The sequence below is a fragment of the Aspergillus brunneoviolaceus genome (genome assembly GCF_003184695.1).
Source record: "Aspergillus brunneoviolaceus CBS 621.78 unplaced genomic scaffold BO95scaffold_12, whole genome shotgun sequence".
Taxonomy (NCBI): Eukaryota; Fungi; Ascomycota; class Eurotiomycetes; order Eurotiales; family Aspergillaceae; genus Aspergillus; species Aspergillus brunneoviolaceus.
This window is the reverse complement of record NW_020290742.1, coordinates 182,621-200,632: the sequence shown is the minus strand read 5'-3', so window position 1 is coordinate 200,632 and position 18,012 is coordinate 182,621. Positions and strand designations below refer to the sequence as shown.

At 53.3% G+C, this 18,012-nt stretch overlaps 6 protein-coding genes across 6 annotated transcripts; 5 read left to right on the top strand and 1 right to left on the bottom strand.

Annotated features, from left to right (window-relative positions):
• Positions 1-491: 491 nt before the first annotated feature.
• On the top strand, positions 492-2,175 carry BO95DRAFT_429046 (cytochrome P450; the record flags this gene model as incomplete). The annotated part of the gene is made up of 4 exons (XM_025584875.1): positions 492-557; positions 622-1,704; positions 1,788-1,954; positions 2,022-2,175. The coding sequence occupies 4 exons, from the start codon at positions 492-494 to the stop codon at positions 2,173-2,175; spliced, it is 1,470 nt and encodes a 489-aa protein (XP_025445344.1).
• A 1,456-nt stretch (positions 2,176-3,631) lies between these two features.
• BO95DRAFT_37337 (uncharacterized protein) lies at positions 3,632-4,566 on the bottom strand. The gene is made up of 2 exons (XM_025583049.1): positions 3,873-4,566; positions 3,632-3,797 (listed from the first exon to the last, which is right to left on the bottom strand). Exon 1 carries the CDS (start codon positions 4,368-4,370, stop codon positions 3,915-3,917), a length of 456 nt encoding a protein of 151 aa, XP_025445343.1. The 5' UTR covers positions 4,371-4,566; the 3' UTR covers positions 3,632-3,797; positions 3,873-3,914.
• A 3,640-nt stretch (positions 4,567-8,206) lies between these two features.
• On the top strand, positions 8,207-10,461 carry BO95DRAFT_355674 (C6 transcription factor; the record flags this gene model as incomplete). Its single annotated transcript, XM_025582262.1, has 5 exons — positions 8,207-8,347; positions 8,406-9,011; positions 9,094-9,245; positions 9,301-9,471; positions 9,519-10,461. The coding sequence occupies 5 exons, from the start codon at positions 8,207-8,209 to the stop codon at positions 10,459-10,461; spliced, it is 2,013 nt and encodes a 670-aa protein (XP_025445342.1).
• A 1,606-nt stretch (positions 10,462-12,067) lies between these two features.
• On the top strand, positions 12,068-12,588 carry BO95DRAFT_37049 (uncharacterized protein). Its single transcript, XM_025582915.1, has 2 exons — positions 12,068-12,345; positions 12,399-12,588. The coding sequence occupies exons 1-2, from the start codon at positions 12,257-12,259 to the stop codon at positions 12,550-12,552; spliced, it is 243 nt and encodes an 80-aa protein (XP_025445341.1). The 5' UTR covers positions 12,068-12,256; the 3' UTR covers positions 12,553-12,588.
• A 755-nt stretch (positions 12,589-13,343) lies between these two features.
• BO95DRAFT_37036 (putative MFS transporter) lies at positions 13,344-15,386 on the top strand. Its single transcript, XM_025582909.1, has 5 exons — positions 13,344-13,714; positions 13,783-13,808; positions 13,861-14,146; positions 14,204-14,618; positions 14,674-15,386. Exons 1-5 carry the CDS (start codon positions 13,552-13,554, stop codon positions 15,299-15,301), a joined length of 1,518 nt encoding a protein of 505 aa, XP_025445340.1. The 5' UTR covers positions 13,344-13,551; the 3' UTR covers positions 15,302-15,386.
• Positions 15,387-16,108: 722 nt separating this feature from the next.
• BO95DRAFT_450725 (alcohol dehydrogenase) lies at positions 16,109-17,196 on the top strand (the record flags this gene model as incomplete). Its single annotated transcript, XM_025588029.1, has 3 exons — positions 16,109-16,566; positions 16,622-16,758; positions 16,781-17,196. The coding sequence occupies 3 exons, from the start codon at positions 16,109-16,111 to the stop codon at positions 17,194-17,196; spliced, it is 1,011 nt and encodes a 336-aa protein (XP_025445339.1).
• Positions 17,197-18,012: the final 816 nt, after the last annotated feature.

Here is an 18,012-nt window from a genome sequence, read left to right as displayed (position 1 = left end):
CTCCACACTTCATCAACTTCCCCGCTCGGCAAGGAAACTATCGCTGCAGAGCTCTCCTCAACGAGCATCAAGGCATCAAATAGAATGTATCATATGAAGCCCTTTGTGATAGCACATCCCTGTTGTGAAACGGCTTTCGGCACAAAGGTGCCCACCTACATCTTGTTGGTGGGCGGTTGACGGTCGCTTGCGATGGGAATACGGCATTGGGGTAAGGTACTCGGTCAGGGAGATAAACGGCTAATTCAGGAGTTTCGTAGCATAAGCGAGCGTTATGCAGGCATTGATAGGCATCTGTGTTCCGGTTGCGATTGTAGTGGTGGGGAGAGTGAACGTACGAGCGCCTTCAAGTTATAAATATCAGTCCGCGTGCAGTGTATCTGTGCAACATGTTGTAGTCTCTCATATTTGATCTGGAAGCTAGTGCCGCCTGAACGTGTGGACGCATTTGATATAAACTGCTTTTCTGACGACCGAGACCTTGGCTAGCAATGGCTGCTTACGGCCTGCAACATGTTGCTTATGAGCATCATCATCTTCTCCTTGCAATCGGAGTGGTGAGTAACGATTGTTGACGATGCATTTTGCGATGGATTACTGATGCTGTATGGTCCGATCTAGATCCTCCTGGCGGGGGTGATCAACGGCTGCTACGAACTCTTGTTCAGCCCTCTGAGAAGGTTTCCGGGCCCTAGATTGGCTGCGGTCACCTACTTGCTTTCCGCATATCACACTGCGAAGGGTGACCATGTGCTCTGGTTACAGAGCCTGCACCGTACCTACGGTGACGCTGTCCGGTTCTCTCCAGATGAGCTGAGCTTCACTTCGGCGCAGGCCTGGCGGGACATTTATGGTCATGCTAGTGGCGGTAGAAGAAGCACCGAAAAGGACCGCCGCTTTTACGGACCGACCCCTTATGGCGCGCCGGATATCATCCGTGCCAATGCGCACGACCACTCGCGCTTCAGGCGGAATTTTTCCCATGCATTTTCGGACAAAGCGCTCCGAAAGCAACAGCCCCTGATCGCACAGTACGCGGATATGCTTGTCGACCAGCTGCAGGAGAGTGCCCGGGAGAACCCGGAGGCCAATGTTGAGATGGTCCGCATGTATAATCTGACCACCTTCGATATCATGGGAGATCTGACCTTTGGAGATCCGTTGAACCTGCTCAAAGGCACTGGGTATATGGAGTGGGTGGGCGGAATTTTCGCCAGTGTGAAGGTGCTCTGCCTCCTGCGCGTGAGCCGTTACTACTCCTGGCTCACAGCGATTATGGCTCTTGTTGTTCCTCGCTCCCTGCGGGAAAAGGCCCGGGCGCACTACAAAGCCTGCAAAGCACGGGTTGATTGGCGAGTCAATCAAACCCTCGACAAGCCGGATATATGGGGACTCGTGATGGAGCAGAAGGAGTCCCTGCAGCTCAGCCGCGACGAGATGTACTCCAACTCTCAACTGTTCATGGTGGCTGGGACAGAGACGACCGCCACCGCGCTAAGCGGCCTTACGTATCAGTTGCTGAGGCACCCGGAGAAGTTGCGGAAGATCACGCAGGAGATTCGGGAGGCATTCAAAGACGAAGAGATCGAGATGACTCGGCTCGCGCACCTGAAGTATTTGAACGCATGCATCGAGGAGGGATTGCGGGTTTATCCACCCGTGCCTGTTGGCACCGCTCGCCGGGTGCCAGAGGGAGGGATGACGGTGTGTGGAGAATTTATCCCAGGAAACGCAAGTGACCCCTTTCGGCTCCTTGTCTATATGAGCACAAGCTTACCAAGCTGCAGATTTCACTCTCCGTGCACCACTGGGCGACATACCGTAGCTCGGAAAACTTCAGGCGACCGAACGAGTTCATTCCAGAACGATGGACTGATGATCCGGAATTCGCCAACGACAATAAGGCCGTCTTCCAACCATTCTCCTATGGGCCACGCAACTGTTTGGGCAAGAAGTACGTATTGTCGCTAGCTTAGAATACCCTGCAGTACCTGTAACACGATAGCTGACATCATGAATAGTTTGGCTTATCACGAGATGCGAATTATTTTGGCGAAGGTGCTGTACCATTTCGACTTGTCACTAGCGCCAGAGTCGATGGATTGGGATAAGCAGAAGGTGTTCTCGCTGTGGGAGAAAAAGCCACTGATGGTGAAGCTGCATCCACGGGTCTAGGCCTCGGGCCGGTCGCGTGTGCCGCCGAGAAGAATTCTGGGGACTCTCTGGCCAGTGCAAGATCAAGTTGATGATCGTCTTCGCATCGTGTAAACCCATGTCGGATAGAACGGAAATACCAGCGACTTTCTTTAATTCCTCGGGTGAGCCAGGAATTTAGGAGAACTTAGGAAAGCAGTAGCCGAAGTCTTGAAAGCTGCACTCGTACTCTCAACGCAACACATCAGTAAATCTTACGGCAGCAGGACGCACGCGGAATGGTACACACCCATGTATCACTGAGCAGGAGATCCATGGATCCGATCCGTCTCGACGTCTTTCAAACACTTGATTCGAGTCTCCATGTAGACGAACAGTTATTTGCGACTGAACGGCGGGCAGTAGTAAGTAGTAAGTTAACCTACGAGTAGCTCTCCTGCGGGCGGTGAGGCGGGCTCAGTTGGAAGTTCCGATTTAGAAACTCTGACGGCAAAATCTCGGGCCGAAGTGGACGTGCTTGAATAGGTACCGCCTTTTACGGACTAGGAAAGAAAGAGTTCGGGTTCGCAGCCTGAGGTATCAAGGCTCCTGGCTCCTTCTAGTATCCCCACACCGGAAGAAATTCCCTTATTCTTCATTAGGGTTGAGACAGTGCAGTCCAGTACTTTAGGGTAGGCACCTAGTGACAATCCACTGTGTGGAAACCACTTAGCTTAGCGTCTATTGTGTTATCCAAACTGCACTCGGACAACAAAAGTACCTCATTGCCTACACAGGTACAGTCCCTGCTAGACACTGGTGACGTCAGGGATCGTGGCCACCAATGATGAGGGCGGGCAAGATAGTTCCGAATGGTGGCGTTCTCTCCTGGGATACTTTCAGGCCCATCTGGCCGTCATTGTCCGTTTTCCCGTGCGACGAATGCCGCTGGTTCGCCTATCGTGCCCACACGGTGGCCAGACGCGCTCCTTGAACATTATTCCCCCTTTCCAGTTAGAACTTAAGATATATTCCGCGCATTTCCCTCCCAATGCGGCCCCTGTGTGTCCACCATAACAAAAGATCTTCGCTGTTGATTTCCTGAGAACCGATCGCAATTGGCGGGTCTTCGAGGAGGGACTGTACTGAACACTTGGGTCTCTGACGATCAGTCGGAAATGGCGACCGGGTCATTGTGTAGCTGCATGGTTGGGTGGTTTTCGCCACTGCCTTCCTTCTTCTTCTCTTCTCTTCACCTCCCGGTTCCCGTCTCCGTGGAATTCCTTTCATTTTTCCTTTCGTTTGAGCGAGAGATGTCAACAACCGTATGCGAAACGATTGTGTGTTGGGCCTGCACCATGGTTCCTGCGCCACACTGAGGTGTAACACACTCTACCAGGACCTTCCAATTCGACGCAAATCCTACCTCTTTGAAAGATAATGCGATGCCGAGTTGGTTCCTGTCTACTCATATGTGCAGTCGAAACCTCATCAACTTATCGCATAGTCCAGAGAACCTGACCCAGACCAGTGACCGGCTAGCCGAACTTCCAATTCTTCTCGAGGCCTCGGCTCGTCTTCGTTTTGCGTTCATGCACTGTACAATGCCGTATCTTCTTGCAGTCCCGGCGTATATCCGTAGTCGCTGGAGGGGTTTCCTTGTTCTGCGTCGTTCGCTGATCAGCACGCCAATGCACAGGAGCAGTATGCGAGAATAAATTCTCATGAGCGATCCCTACCGTCTATCCTTTTTACCGATCATGCTCTAACCGCAGAAGCAGTCAAACCTGGAGTGTGGATGTGTCATCCTTGCTCGCAATTTTCGCTCCTCCGCACTGGGTAGTTTGGGGTGCGGTTTCAGTGCCCCGAGATGGGGCTTTACCATGACCCCTTTGCAGATGACCATTAGGTCTCTTGACAACACCACTGTTCACCGCCAAGAAACATGTGTTACTCATTGCGGACAGCATCGCCGTCTCGCAGCTCTCTCGTGGCTCTTCTCTCCTAATATAACCGGAGAGAATGGTCCGGGCGGATAGGCATCGGTTCGGGTGGTCTGAAATCATCAGGAACATAGTTTTACATGGCAGCAATAAAGCTTTGCTCCTTGAGGGATTCCAATGATTTACGGATCGTGCCATTCTCGTGGTTGCGAAGCGCTTCGCGATGTACGACGACCGGAGGTGAGGGCGAATGTCTGTTGGGCGACGGGGTTCGAAGACGGGAAACTCTTCCATTACGCGAGAACATTTGACGGCTTTGGCGTTTTTTTACCGGTGGGGATGTATAGTCGATGCGTTCAATGCATTCTTGCATGGTTTGCAGTGGCTTTGAGACTTCTCGGAAGGCTTCACAAGAACCACGGTCGGAAGTATCATGTGTTGCTGGGAGACACATAATGTGGTTGACAAGTTGAATGACAAAGTGTTATCCACGGTTGACCAGGCCGCCGACGTGGGTGAGAAGCGGGTGGTGGACGGTCGGTGTTGCTCGCTTCCTCCCCGGTCCCGGCCTATGCCTCAGGCTCTAGTCGCCGGATGACGGGAGTTGCCTTCAAGCTGTTCACTTCAGCACACACGGACTGGGAAGGATAAATGAAGATCCATCCCGTAAGGCAACCCTTGCGTCAATCACTCACACCAAATGATGTCAAAGGGAAAGAGAAGAAAAGACATCAAGGGGGAGGTTGACCGGTGTGGCCCATTAACCCTGTCGACTGTTGATACCTCGTGCAGCTGAGAGTTTCGGTGGTGGAAAGAGACTCCTCTCCGCGGCCAGATTGGTGACATGGATTGGATTGGCGGGCCCGCAACGGGGCATGCAAACCGCACAACAATAATAAGATCCCCTCCCCGGTATAGCAAACAGGTAGGGTCAAGGGTAGAAGAGGTCACAGAGGGATAGAACGAAGCAGGTGGGACACGCACGCACAGGGAGACAGAGAGACAGAGAGAGAGAGAGAGAGAGAGAGAGATAGAAAGAAAGAGAGCGTGCAAACGTCCGAGTGCTGGGAGTTGGTCTGGCCAACTGAGTTTTCGCTTCACATGATTCAATCATACTTACTACTTCCAGCAGGTCGTTGTCTATCAGTCATTCTCGGCCCAAACTTGCAGCCATTCATGTCGCTTGCACTTGACAAGCAAGCACTTCGTCCAATTTTTGCGACGGAGCTTTTGCTTACTTGCCAATTGGCATTCGGGTATCCTGGGTGTTTGCAGACGTTGCATCATATTCGGGAGTTTGCTGCCGAGCGGAGTGTCAACCAGGACCATCTTACTCAGTCACCTTACTCCGTACGCATTCATGGTCTCTCCAGTGGCGGATTTGGGCCTCCAAGACCTGGGGCAGGGTTCCAAGTTGATCTAATTCCCACCTGATTCTTGTTACTCATACGCATCTCGAACCAACACACCACCTGACTGCCGGTACTCTTTTCCATGATCGGGATGGTTTACCTGTCCTCACCTGTCTCTTATCTCTCTCATTCTTGGTCTGACCCTTGGCGGTCTGGCACTATTCGTCCCTAGCGCTCTATGGATACAAATCCTGGCTGCTTGTCCGGCTTCTACCACTTTCTACCGCTGTGCTGACAATTAGGGGATTCTTGCCGTCTTGGGCTGGGATCTACGGGCCGCCAACCGGCAAAGTTATCCAACCAGCCAAAACCCCAACATCAGACTGGCATTGTTCTTTCTGTCATGAGTGTCTCAATTCGATGAATCCTTTGAGATTCGTCCACATGAGAGGGTCGAGACTGATGATGATGATGATTTGTTCTGTTCATCTGCCACCTGGAAAGGCCAACATGGGGGGACAGTTGCCTCGCCCGATACACAAATATGGTCACTTGGGTCTGGACCATTGCACCCGGCAAGCATCTCACCTGGCCTGGCGTCAGGCGGTGCGATACATCACCTCATCATGCAGACTCATCTCCATGCATGCTTGACTTCACAACCTAATGATCATCGATGGAAACCGAGCAGGAAGAGTAAAATCCTTACGTGTCCTCTCTCGGTAGCGGATACAGAAGCCCGCTAGAGAGGTCTTAGGTCTTCTAGATCGTCAGTAGTTTCGCAAACCCCGTGCGCAGAGTCCAAGGTGATTCGGAGAGGCCTCCATTTCAGGCCTCCGACATTTGGTGGAACAGCTCGGTCGCCTCTGCGGTCGATAGACACGAGCCTGTTTCCGGTCCTAGTCCCATGTCTGCTATGTAAGACACCCAGCTGTTGGGTGTCGTGGAAATCGTATTGCTCGCCTCCTTTGGGTCTGCAGACTGAGGTGAAATTAAAAATGATTGACCGTATGAGATCTTGAGTGTGACCCACAAATTGTTTGGGAAAAAGTGCCGCACGGGTTGACATGAATCTGGGCCGGCTTTCGGTAGCCGGTCTATGATGTTGGCATGCAGGCGTGGGAGGAGTGGGTGGGTGGGTATAGGTTGGGAGAACTATTCGAATGTTCGAATACCAAAAGGGAGGAGAAGAGGCCCATTGTTCAGCAATGACAAAAATATTACGCCATAAGCATAAGCTGGAAAAGTGTTCCGACCGGTCAATGGGATGAGAGATAGGAGATGTGCTTTGGTGTTTTTTTTTTTTTTTTCTTTTTTTTTCTTGTTTTTCCTTGCCCTTTTTACCCTTTTTGCCCTTTTTTCCCACGGGACAAGCAGGATTGACTGGCAACGGGAATCAGGTGAGCTTCAAAATTGACTGTCAACTGGCAGGTAAGCAACCATGTTTACAGTACCTAGTAGCCGTGTTTGTCTCCCAACCAAACTCGGAGGGCGATCGACCACAGAGTGCCGACTCGGTCCACTTCCACACCACGCTATGACGTTATCATCCGTTCGTCCCTGCTCCCATCCAACCTCAACTCTTTCCAACATTCTCTCCCGAGTCCCCTTCACAACCACCGTAGCCACTCACGCGCTCCTTTCTCTCTCCCCCCCCCCCATACCAAACGCCACACCACGTTTTGACCCGAATCTAGGGGATGAGAAGAAAAGCATGGGTGCACGGCTCCATGGGTTCATGATTGGGGATTGGGGTTCCTAGCATCCTGACTGGATGGAAAAAGGTACCTTTCTGTGGCTCGTCCCGGATCACCAAGCTAACCTGAATCAGGTAGTGAGAAAGGTACCCAAGTTCCCCAAATTCCCAAAATCCTCCCTTCCGAATCCCAAGAAATTATTGTTTCCAAATCACAAAAGGCTTGAATGATGGCTGCTGGGACCCGCCCCTCCCCAACATGGTCCTCCGTGCACGCTTGGCCCCTCGCAATTCCTCTTTCCCAAACCAATCGTACATCAAAACATTGTGACTTTGTGAGAGACAAAGAGAATATCCCGGCCCCGAAAAGCCCAGTGGCGGCCGAGGACACTGAAGGGACCCCCCCTCTCTTCCCCCACCCCTTCCTCCTCCTCTGGGCTCTCCGGCTCTCTGTTCCTTTCTTTGTGTCTTTTCTAGCCCCAAAACGAGGCTAATGCGAAGTCCAGGTCTGTTCTGGACCAGGCCTTGATTGGGTGGGAGTTTCTGCCAACCATCAGTAACCCGCCGTCAGCCCGGCACGATCCCCCCTTCCCCCACCCTCTCTCTTAGCCTGTCTGTCCTGTCTCCTCCCTCCCCTTCCTTCCATCTCGTCGCTCCCCCGACCCGGACAGACCAGTCCTAGCTGGTTAGGCCCGCAGAGATTCAGTTTGGAGCCCAAGATTCCAGAATGATCAGACGTCTTTCTTCTAATTGGTGAGGATTTTTAAGGTTCTTGTTCCGGTTGTGCCCTTGCTCTAATACAGGGGGCAAGCAACAAAATGGTGGGCGGGACACAGAATAATATTATTATTGCAATAATTCCACATCGACAGTGACGAAACGTCGGTTACAGGCTATCCCTCGGCCTCATTCCTTATCCGACCTATATAACAGTATCGTCAACACGATTGCTGCAAGGTCCGTTTCCCCCTCCCCTCCCGCCCCGTCTCATTTTGCCACCCGGTGCGCTTTTCGTCCCAGGACAACCTCCTCCTGCTTGTTGTCTTGACCTGGTTATCATTCACCTGGTTCAGTCTGTATTAATGTCCGATCCGCAGTCCGCCTCCCGCTCACTCGCTCCTGCTCCCGGCCTCCCGCAAAACTCGAAGAGTCCCGACAATGTAGTTCAGGGTCGGAAACATAAAACCACCGCCTGCACGGCGTGTAAGCAGAAGAAGCTCAAAGTAAGTGAACCAAAGGAAGACATGACTCTGATAGAGTACGAATTTGATTATTTTTCAGTGCAGGGGAGATCCACCATGTCAACACTGCGTGGCCAACGGCATCGAGTGCCATGTCGACGAGATGGCTGATATGCGTCGCAAATTCGCCATGAAACGGAAGCTGGAGCGACTCGAACAAGCCGAAGAGACTCTGACGCGGCTGCTCGAAACGCTCCGAGATAGCGAAAGTAAAGATCTAGCCCAGGTGCTGAATCTCATCCGAAGCAACGCCTCATTCGACGAACTCCAAATGTATCTCGACAAGCAGTTGTCCGGGGATGGTTCTGAAATATCACCGGGCCTGCAGCAAGTTCGAAACCAACTTACTCGCCCATCCGAAGAAGCCGATGAAGTTGGTCGGTCTGCGCGGAGTGGCAGCCGCCGGATTCTGGATGTGCGCCGCCTCGCAGACACCCCGGTCTATCGAGTACCCGCAAAGCCGTGGACGAGGGTCACCGACGACGACGAATTGGTATCTCATTTGGTTTCGCTCTGGTTAACGTGGACCTATCCGTTCTTTGACTGGTTGGACAAAGATGCCTTCATCCGAGATATGCAGGCAGGCCGACTCAACTGCCAATCCTGTACACCATTCCTGGTAAATGCCATTCTCGCGGAGGCTAGTGTATGTTGCCTATCTTAACTTGTGCTTATAGCGTCGCTTGGTTGAGGTGACGGCTCATTCATGATTCTTATGCGTGGCACAGTATCTTTCCGACTACGCCGAAGTATTTACCGTCCCAAACGACATGTTTTCTCGGGGTGATCACTTCTACGAAGAGGCGCGTCGGTTGTTAGAGGAAGAGGAAGGGCCAGCCAGTCTACCGACCATTCACGGCCTCCTCGTGCTATTTATCCGGTGAGTGTATTGCCTACCACCTTTAGTCATTCCACCTAACGCCGCGTCGTGTCAGCCTCACTCTTATGGGAAAGGATAGATTGGGTTGGATGTATCTCGATCTAGCCATCCGAGCGGCCCAAGAATATGAAACTGCGCATCCACCTAGGTCGACGAACTCGGAATCTGATCGCATTCTTGAAGATGCGGCCAATCGCACTCTCTGGGGCGTCTTCAGCATGGCTTCGTATGTACTTCGCACCTGCTGGTCATGCTCTTGACTGACCAAGCCAGCACGGCCAATGTTTCCCTGATGAAGCACCTTAATATTGATCCCCCGCGGCGCCCACGCATATCAATGCAACACGGCGATTCTGAGGACATTTGGTATCCGTATCCTCGCGAAGTGGAATCCGTACCAGGGCACCATACCTGTGTTTTCGACCGCTGGTGTGATCTTTCTTGCATCCTTATCACCATCAGTCGCGCCTTTCATGATTTCGAGCGTCGAATTCCCCGGTCGGAAATTGCGACATTTGTGCCAGCCATATTTACACAGCTCCAGGGTTGGTATACCAATTTGCCGGAATGCTTACAGGCGGAGACAGCAACTGTCCCCCACGTTTTAAGTCTGCATCTGCTCTACCATACGACTGTGATGCAGATTTTCGGGTTCATGCGCGCCAGCAATGACCTGGTTCTGGATCCGGCTACAGCCAGTCATGCCCGAGAACTCTGCCTCGCCTCCGCCCGCCGAATCACCCATCTGTTGGGGATTCATCGCGCCAAATGGGGCATTGATCGCATGTCACCCTCGACGATCCAGTGGTGGAGCATTGGGCTCTTTACCCTCATGGAATCTCTCGACTCCCAGGAGAATAGGAACGCTTTTGTCGAATTGTGTATAATCGCCCGCGCATTTGCTCGTCGGATGCCTCTTGCAAAGGGGATTCTCCGCATGATTCAATTATCCGCCAATCAACTGCAGGTTGTTTTACCGGAGGAAACGGAGGCGCTCTTTGAGGACTTCGGGACTTTAACTTGGAAGGCAAGCGATCTTCAGGGATTCAGCAGTTTCTACCCACACTTCCATACGGTGGTTCAGCAAGGGTCTCTGCGGCAATCCGAGGTGGATTTGGATCAGTTTTTGGCTAAATGGGATGCACTGAGTATATCCAAGCTCAATTCCCACGATTATGACAATGGTCACGACGCTGACCCTTCTGGTGGGCCATAAGTCTCTTTCAGTATCATTATACCATAATTGGACAAAAGTCGTATTGGGGCCTAAACACAAATCATTTTGGGTCGTTCTTGGCTGGATTTTCCCCGTTCTGTCGGTGTAAAATTGGAGAAGTGTTTTTGGTGGCGAAAAGTCGCCCGGCGGATACGTTGTTCGACATTTGGGGATCCTCGGTCGATTTCTGCATCAGCCTCTCGGAAACGACTTCCTGTGGATTTCACAGGAAGCAGGCCACGTAGAATAATAGGCAGACTAAGCTGGCGCCGAGTGTCGTGCTGCCCATAGCGTGGGACTAGGCGGACTGGCAGCAGTACAGTACAGTACCCAATGCTAGCCTCGGGGCTAACCCACCCCACCGGTAGAGTGATCACGGATCACGGATCATGGATCATGGCTCTAGACCGTCGAGTGGCATGCGGCTAGCCCTATCTCCCTGCATCAAGCCACCCTAAGATCTGCCGAGACGTTCCCCCCGGTGTCAAGCGGAGGGGAGGTGGCGACATTTGGCGAGCCACGCGCCCACATACACCGTACTAGCACTAAGCCACTCTACATTACTCGTACTTGAGGACGGTTTAGCACACCTGCATATCCACCGTCCCAGACCAGATTGACTCCGACCTGCTTAGTCGCCGCAAACCGATAATCGGTCGTGAGATTTATTTACTCAAGTACTCCTCGGTCGATCGCGGTGGCAAGGCCAGTTGTTGTGGTCGGTACGGAGTACTGAGCAAATTGGAACTGGAGCCGATCAGCAGCAATCAACCCAGCACGGGCCATGCATCTCCCCTCCTTGCATCTAGTCTACACACATGACACTGACAGCCTGACAGGCGCAAATCGCCCGATAACGCCCCAGATGAGGAGCAGATCTTCGTTCGAACGTTCTAATCCTTATTGAGTACGAGTAAGAGGGCGGGGAAACTCTCTCTCTACTCCTAATTTTCTCTCTTTTCGTATCTATCCGTCTCGGCGTCGTGTCAGACAAGGCGGTGATCTCTCCGCGGGTATTCGCACTATCAATGCACCCAAGACCTACTCCGTACTCAGTAAGGACTCATCATGTGTGGCGAATTTGACACCCATCATTTCCCACCCGTCTCGAATCGCTCAACAATTGGCCTATGATATGAAACCGCGGTCGTGATCCGCTGTCGGTGTAGGGCAGAGATTGATCATAGTGCTTAGCTCCTGAGCTTCGTCTGCGACCGTGCCGAGCTCTACAGAGTAATGTACATACGCATTTGACCGGACCACCACACCACGGTTGTTCTTCGCCCGTCGCATGACTTTTCTTATCGGAGCTTCGGTGACCGCCACTGTAAGAATCATTCCACATTTCCGTCGTTAGGCGCACAATCCCTGGCCTGGGCATTTCCGCCATTCTTGCTGCTGTTGATACAACAAACATGCATGTGCTTGTTTCCCGGCCGTGCCCCCGATTGGCCTACCGCCCCGAAGAGCGTGGTATTGGGGAATCAGACTCTCATAGGTTGGAATTGAGTCTGACGCCCTCACAGTCGCACCGTTCCCATTGTATCCTAGCCAGAGATGTATCACGGCGTGTTTAGTTTTAGGTCAGTCAGGCTCGCAGGGTAATTCCAATCCTTGCCGTGTCGGTCTTCATGCGTCTGCAGACCTCATCCCCTTGGTCGGCCGGAATGACTATCTTTTCCCCTAAGCCGTGTGCCTAATACTGGCATCGTGCTTTCGTGTTTTGTTTCTTGATCAATCGGGCTACATCTTCCCTTAGATCGCTTTCCATGATTGAGCTATTCGCGGTGTTACAATGATAAACTCGCGTCGCCCCGACCAGTTCCGCATTCTTGGTCTCATTTTCGGAATTGCATTCGTGGGTATAGCTACTGGCACAATCAGGTAACGCATTCCCTTGAGACTGTGATTTCATGCCCTCATGGTTGCCGGTGCAGCTGTCGGCATTATCGTCAGCTATTTCCACGGCTTCTCCAGCTATATCCAGCGGTGTTTCGCTCTGGTCGTAGGTTTGTGTCTCGGCAATCTATCCCGGCCGCTCAAGACTTTATCGTCGTGACAGGTGCTTTCATCGCTGTCATCCTGATATAGTTTCCGGGGTACATTCTCACTAGACGGAGTGTGTTCTTGGTCCGGCCTATGCCGGGGTGGTGTTCACTTGCTTCAAAACGGATACCATTCCCTTTGTGAATGCGAGTTTGGCTGAGACTTTGAGGCTGGATCTTTTCGCAGACCTCCCCCGAGCATTAGAGGCTCCACGGTGCTTGTGTTCTCCATGGGGCAAGACGAAAACTTATATAGTATGATCCGGAGCACATCCTTGCCCGGGCAGGCTACCACGTAAGTCTCGTTGCGCCTTCGCCTCCACCTTCTTGATCGGTTCTCCCTTCTATTATTCAGACATCTCGCTCCATCGCTTCCTGGCGTAGAAGTTGCCAAATTTCGTGTAGCCGAAGTTGGGAAGAACATGGAAACTGTATTTGTGGACCGGTCTGCGTGCCTGGCACAGATCTCCGCTGTTACAGTAAGCTTATTCAATTCACCGGAATACGAATAGCATAAGTCAATGCAAACCTTGTCATGCCATATGCTATTATGCTCGAATTCACGCTGAGGGAATGGGGGATTTACAGTACCGGCGAAGTTCTCCGAGCGGGCATCTCCAAGCTGCATGACGGTACTATATAACAATATACCTCCATAAATCGGCGATGCTAGATCTCACATATCTCACACACCTGAGGACCGTTCCTCCGGTGAAGAATCTCATTTATCCCCAGTGACATTTGACGCAATGAGTCACCGAGATATCATTTTATGCAAAACCTACACCCAAACTCAGTTACCAACGAAAATGCTCAAGAAAAACCAGCTTCGGAGCGATGAAGTCCGCGGGTAAGCAAACAGCAAAGACCAAATCAAACGCTTCCCGACCGCGCGGGATTTAACTTGTTTGGTTCTCCGCAATCGGCGGCAGAATTTTTTTTTTTAATTCACGAGCGATGATCTTATCTATACATCACTCCAACAATAAATCCCCGGCACTTTCAGAACTGTTGATTCCTTTTGTTCGTAAGAAAGAAAAAAAGGATGATTCAGGTCCCCGGAGCTGGGGGCGATGAAGCCCATGACCGACACAAAGATGAGGCTTTGGAGGTAGTCAATAGCGAAGAGGGGTTGGAGATTGACCCCGCGGTGGAGCGACGGGTCTTGCGCAAGATTGATCTGTTCTTCATGCCGGCAATGTTGGTTGGTGCGTGAGATCTACATCTTCCGTGGAAATCTTGAGAAGGTTGGATGGTATACTGACAGGCTGAAAAGGCTATGGCTTTGTTTACTGGGATAAGGTCCGGTTTAACTACTTCTTTATGGCAATGTGATTCTGACTAAGAACCACAGGCTATCCTCGGTAGTGCCTCGTTATTTGGCATGACCAGCGACCTGGCTCTCTCGGTGGTCGACTACAGCACCACCCCCCCGACCAAAAACACCTCGCGACTGAGCTGGGCCACCTCCATCTTCTACTTCGGCATGATGGCCGGTCTGTACCCGATGACGCTGGTGCTGCAGCGGTTCAAGATCCAGCATGTCTTGGGTCCGATTGTCATGCTGTGGGCCATCACCTGTGCGGCCACTGCCGGCGTCACTTCGTGGCGGGGTCTATTCGTCCAGCGCTTCTTTCTTGGTACCTTTCTCGTTTCATCCAGTTCAACTGATCCGTGCTCCTGACACCGTAGCGTAGGGTTCGTCGAAAGTGTGATCCCCACCGGCTTCATGACTGTGATCAGTGGATACTACACGCAAAAGGAGCAAACCTTGCGCCAGGCGATCTGGTTCTCCGGGACGGGGTGGTTCACCATCATCGGCGGCGCGCTCAACTACGCCTTCGGCCAGATCACCACGGGCGCGCTCCGGCCGTGGCAATACATCTACATTTTCGCGGGGGTCCTCACCTTTCTCTTCGGGATCTGGTGCTGCATTCTCCCCAACTCCCCGGTGTCCGCCTGGTTTCTGACGCCCGCGGAGCGGGTGGTCGCCGTGGAACGCCTGCGACGCGGCCAGACGGGCGTGCGATGCCAGACGATCAAGATGTCGCAGATTGTGGAAGCATTCACCGACGTGAAGGTGTATCTGATTGCTATCATGATGGCTGCTGCGTGAGCTTTTCCCCTGTCTGCTCCTCACCTGCTTCGCTGCTAAATGACCTCACAGCTACACCATCAACGGCGCCATCTCGGGCTTCGGCCCCCTGATCGTCTCTACCTTCGGCTACAACACCCTGGCCTCGATCCTGTTCCAGTTCCCCGTGGGCGCCATCTGCATCATCTTCATCCCGCTGGTCGGCTACATCCCCACCGTCCTCCCGAACACCCGCATCCTGTTGCTGGTGACCTGCTGCCTCCCTGTCATCGCCGGGTGCGTCATGATCTGGAAATCCAGCTGGGGGTACCGGCCCGCCACGCCGGTGGTCGGCTACGCGCTGACGGGCTTCTTCGGCCCGGTCGTCAGCCTGATCATCACGCTGGGCGCGAGCAACGTCGCCGGCGCCACCAAGAAGACCATCATGGCCGCCACGGTGTTCGTCGCCTACGCCGTCGGCAATATCATCGGCCCGCAGCTGATCAAATCCGAGACCGTGGGGCAGCACTACCCCGAGCTGTGGACGGGGATGGTCATCTGCTACTGCATTGTGATCGCGGCTGCCGGGGCGTTGTGGGTGGTGCTCTGGCGGGAGAATCGCCGCAGGGACGCGGCCGGGCTGGATGAAGGGTTGCGGGATAAGTTGGGGTTCCAGGATCTGACGGATCGGGAGAATGGGTGGTTTCGGTATGTGCTTTAGTTGGACAGTAATGTTGTGGGATTGATGATGGCTGGTTCTGGCTGGCTCGAGCGATTCTTGTATGTGGAAGCTGTAGGCTTGATCGAAATGATGGCCTCGTTAGGGTAGTCCTCGGGAGCAATGATTGTGTTGTTCGAGGGCTACCCTGTGCCAAGGTTTGCCTGTACAACATGTGGCATTGTCCTGCACTTTGGGATACTGGTAAGAACACGTTTGACATCCATTGCCCAGAAGTCAGTGACTGGCGTCCGAGCTACCAATCCTGCTGGGAGGCTCAATCCAGAATCATTGGACAGACACTAAGACGTAGCCTGTTCAATGGACTTTCGACCTTTTCTTGAATGAGGAGTCTATGCACCATGCACAATAAGCTGTACAAATAGACGAACTGCAACCACGGAAGCATGCTCTACATACCCTGATTGACCCGCCTCTTTAGTGTGTAATATATCCAGGGATCCATCTCTCTTCCGTCAACGAGTGAGCATCCAGCCACCCCGCCATTACCCCCCCCCTACACCCCCCTCACCCCGCTCCACCCCGCCGGCTTCGGCTGCCCAGCTCCCGATGAGTAAGCGGCTATTGCCCATTACCCCTGCCCTAAATCAAGTTCATCAGATGAAGATCATCCACTGGAACAACCATAGGGGCTTGAATGATACAAGAAATTGACTGGAAAATGAGAGTAGTCAGTCCGCTATACCAGTATCAGGTTTTTCGTTTAAAGAAAGCCAAAAGACTCACCCCTTGTGTTCATCGCACTGATATCTCAGTAAACACCCACCCTGATCACTCTGTCCTCCCAGCATGGCCACCACGCACTTAGGAACAGGTTTATACGTCGACGACACCCTCAACCTCACAGTCCGACGAGACCTCCCCATCCCCAAGCCAGCGGCCGACGAGATCCTCGTAGAAATGCTATACTCCGGCGCGACCCCCGCCGACACCAAACACGCAACGCAGCTGGACATCCGCCCCGCCGTGCTGGGCTACGACTTCTTGGGGAAGGTGCTCAAGATCGCACGGCAATGCCATCGCTTCCACCCGGGCGAGACCGTCGCAGGCTACACGCCCACGGGACTGACCCGTACGACTAAATACGGCACCCACCAGTCGTACCTGGCGTGTCCGGAGAAAATGGCGTTCCGCGTGCCCGCCGCCCTCCCGTTCCCGGACGCCGCGGCTCTCACCGTGGACGTCATGACGGCGGCGGATGCACTGTTCAACTTGTTTGGGATTCCCCTTCCGCAGGAAGAAAGCCGGTAAGGCGGTGCGCAGGCCAGCGGCAAGGGACTCCTCATCTGGGGGCGCCTCCAGCAGCGTGGGTCTCTGCGCCGTCCAGCTCGCGCGAGCCAGCGGCGTCTCCCCCATCCTCATGACGGCATCTCCGCAGCGCCATGCCCTGCCCACGGAGCTGGGCGCCACCCGTTGCTTTGATTACAGGTCCCCCCATGGTGGTGGACGAGATCACACGAGGAATCGAGGAAAGTGACACGATAGTGGCTTACGGAACCGACGCCGTGGGAAGTGTCCCGCAAACTGAAGACTTCTCGGCGACGCTGCTGGTTCGCTGTCTCGCCCCCGAGGCCGACCTCGTCTCGCTGGTCGTCCAGGACGCTCCCCGTTTTTGTGTGCCGATTGCGACCCCTAACCGCGACGTGACTGTTAGAGTTGTAAAGGTGCGGCCCATCAACATCTCTGCGAGGCCGGCGGACTTTGAGCGCGCGTGGCGGGTGTTGGAGTGGGCGATAAGGGGCTACGGTGTGCGCTTCCGGCTGCCTCGCGATGAGGTCTTCGGGGAGTCGACGGAGGATGCGCTGGAGGAGTTGATGGGGTTGGCGGAGGGTGGGAGGCGGCTTGGGAAGGTGGTGCTTCGCCATCCGTTGGCTTGAGGGAGGTTTAGTTTAAATCGTAGGAGGGGGAGGAATAGTAGTGATGGTGAGGGGGTAGGTTGATGTTATATGAGTGCATTCTTCAGATTTGATTAAGGCTATTGTTCCAAACTACATCTAAACCCATACTGGCTTTTCCCCCGTTGAACCAAGGGGAAAAAGGCATTGATACTAAATCTGTTCACACAAAAGTTGAAGTGAGTCTGGAAAGGCAAGAGATACCATGACAGCTATTTATCACCTACCCAACAATCCAACAACCAAGCATAATCAATACACCACCACAGAAGGCGGCCCAAACGACCCACGGTCATCCCGGGGCCCTTTCAGCGCGGCCAGCTCCGTCTCCGCGAGCAGAAAGACCATCAACTCCAACTCCGACTCCTCATCCACAAAGTGACAGTGGTATCTTTTCAGCGGGAACGTACAGTCCAGACACTCGTGCCCGCCCAGATCGACCGCCAGCACGTCGCGGGCCTCGTGCCACTTGGCGTCCGAGACGACCACGACGCACCACTCTATCCCCGGCGGGGTCTGGCCGTCGAAGACGAGCTCGCGTTGCGACACGTACTCGTAGTCGAAGGGGACGTCCTCCTCGAAGTGTTGGATGATGGAGGTGGCTGCCATGGTGTTGAGGTGCTTTTGTATAATATATGACTAGTTGCTACTTGCGAGTTGGGATAGCTGTTAGTCTCAGGTATGGGTGTCTTGGGGAATAGGGGGGGATCTGGTCCGTTTTATATGTTGCGGATTTGGCTACAGTGATACTGATGCCTACAGCTTGTTGTGGTTTCTTTGTGCTACTGCTTTCGGCAT

Coding starts and splice junctions, on each gene's coding strand:
- BO95DRAFT_37036 (XM_025582909.1), top strand. CDS start 13,552: ATGATTCAGGTCCCCGGAGCTGGGGGCGATGAAGCCCATGACCGACAC. Junction 13,715..13,782: donor CATGCCGGCAATGTTGGTTG/GTGCGTGAGATC, acceptor CAGGCTGAAAAG/GCTATGGCTTTGTTTACTGG. Junction 14,147..14,203: donor CGTCCAGCGCTTCTTTCTTG/GTACCTTTCTCG, acceptor ACCGTAGCGTAG/GGTTCGTCGAAAGTGTGATC.
- BO95DRAFT_37337 (XM_025583049.1), bottom strand. CDS start 4,370: ATGGAAGAGTTTCCCGTCTTCGAACCCCGTCGCCCAACAGACATTCGC.
- BO95DRAFT_37049 (XM_025582915.1), top strand. CDS start 12,257: ATGATAAACTCGCGTCGCCCCGACCAGTTCCGCATTCTTGGTCTCATT. Junction 12,346..12,398: donor ATAGCTACTGGCACAATCAG/GTAACGCATTCC, acceptor TTGCCGGTGCAG/CTGTCGGCATTATCGTCAGC.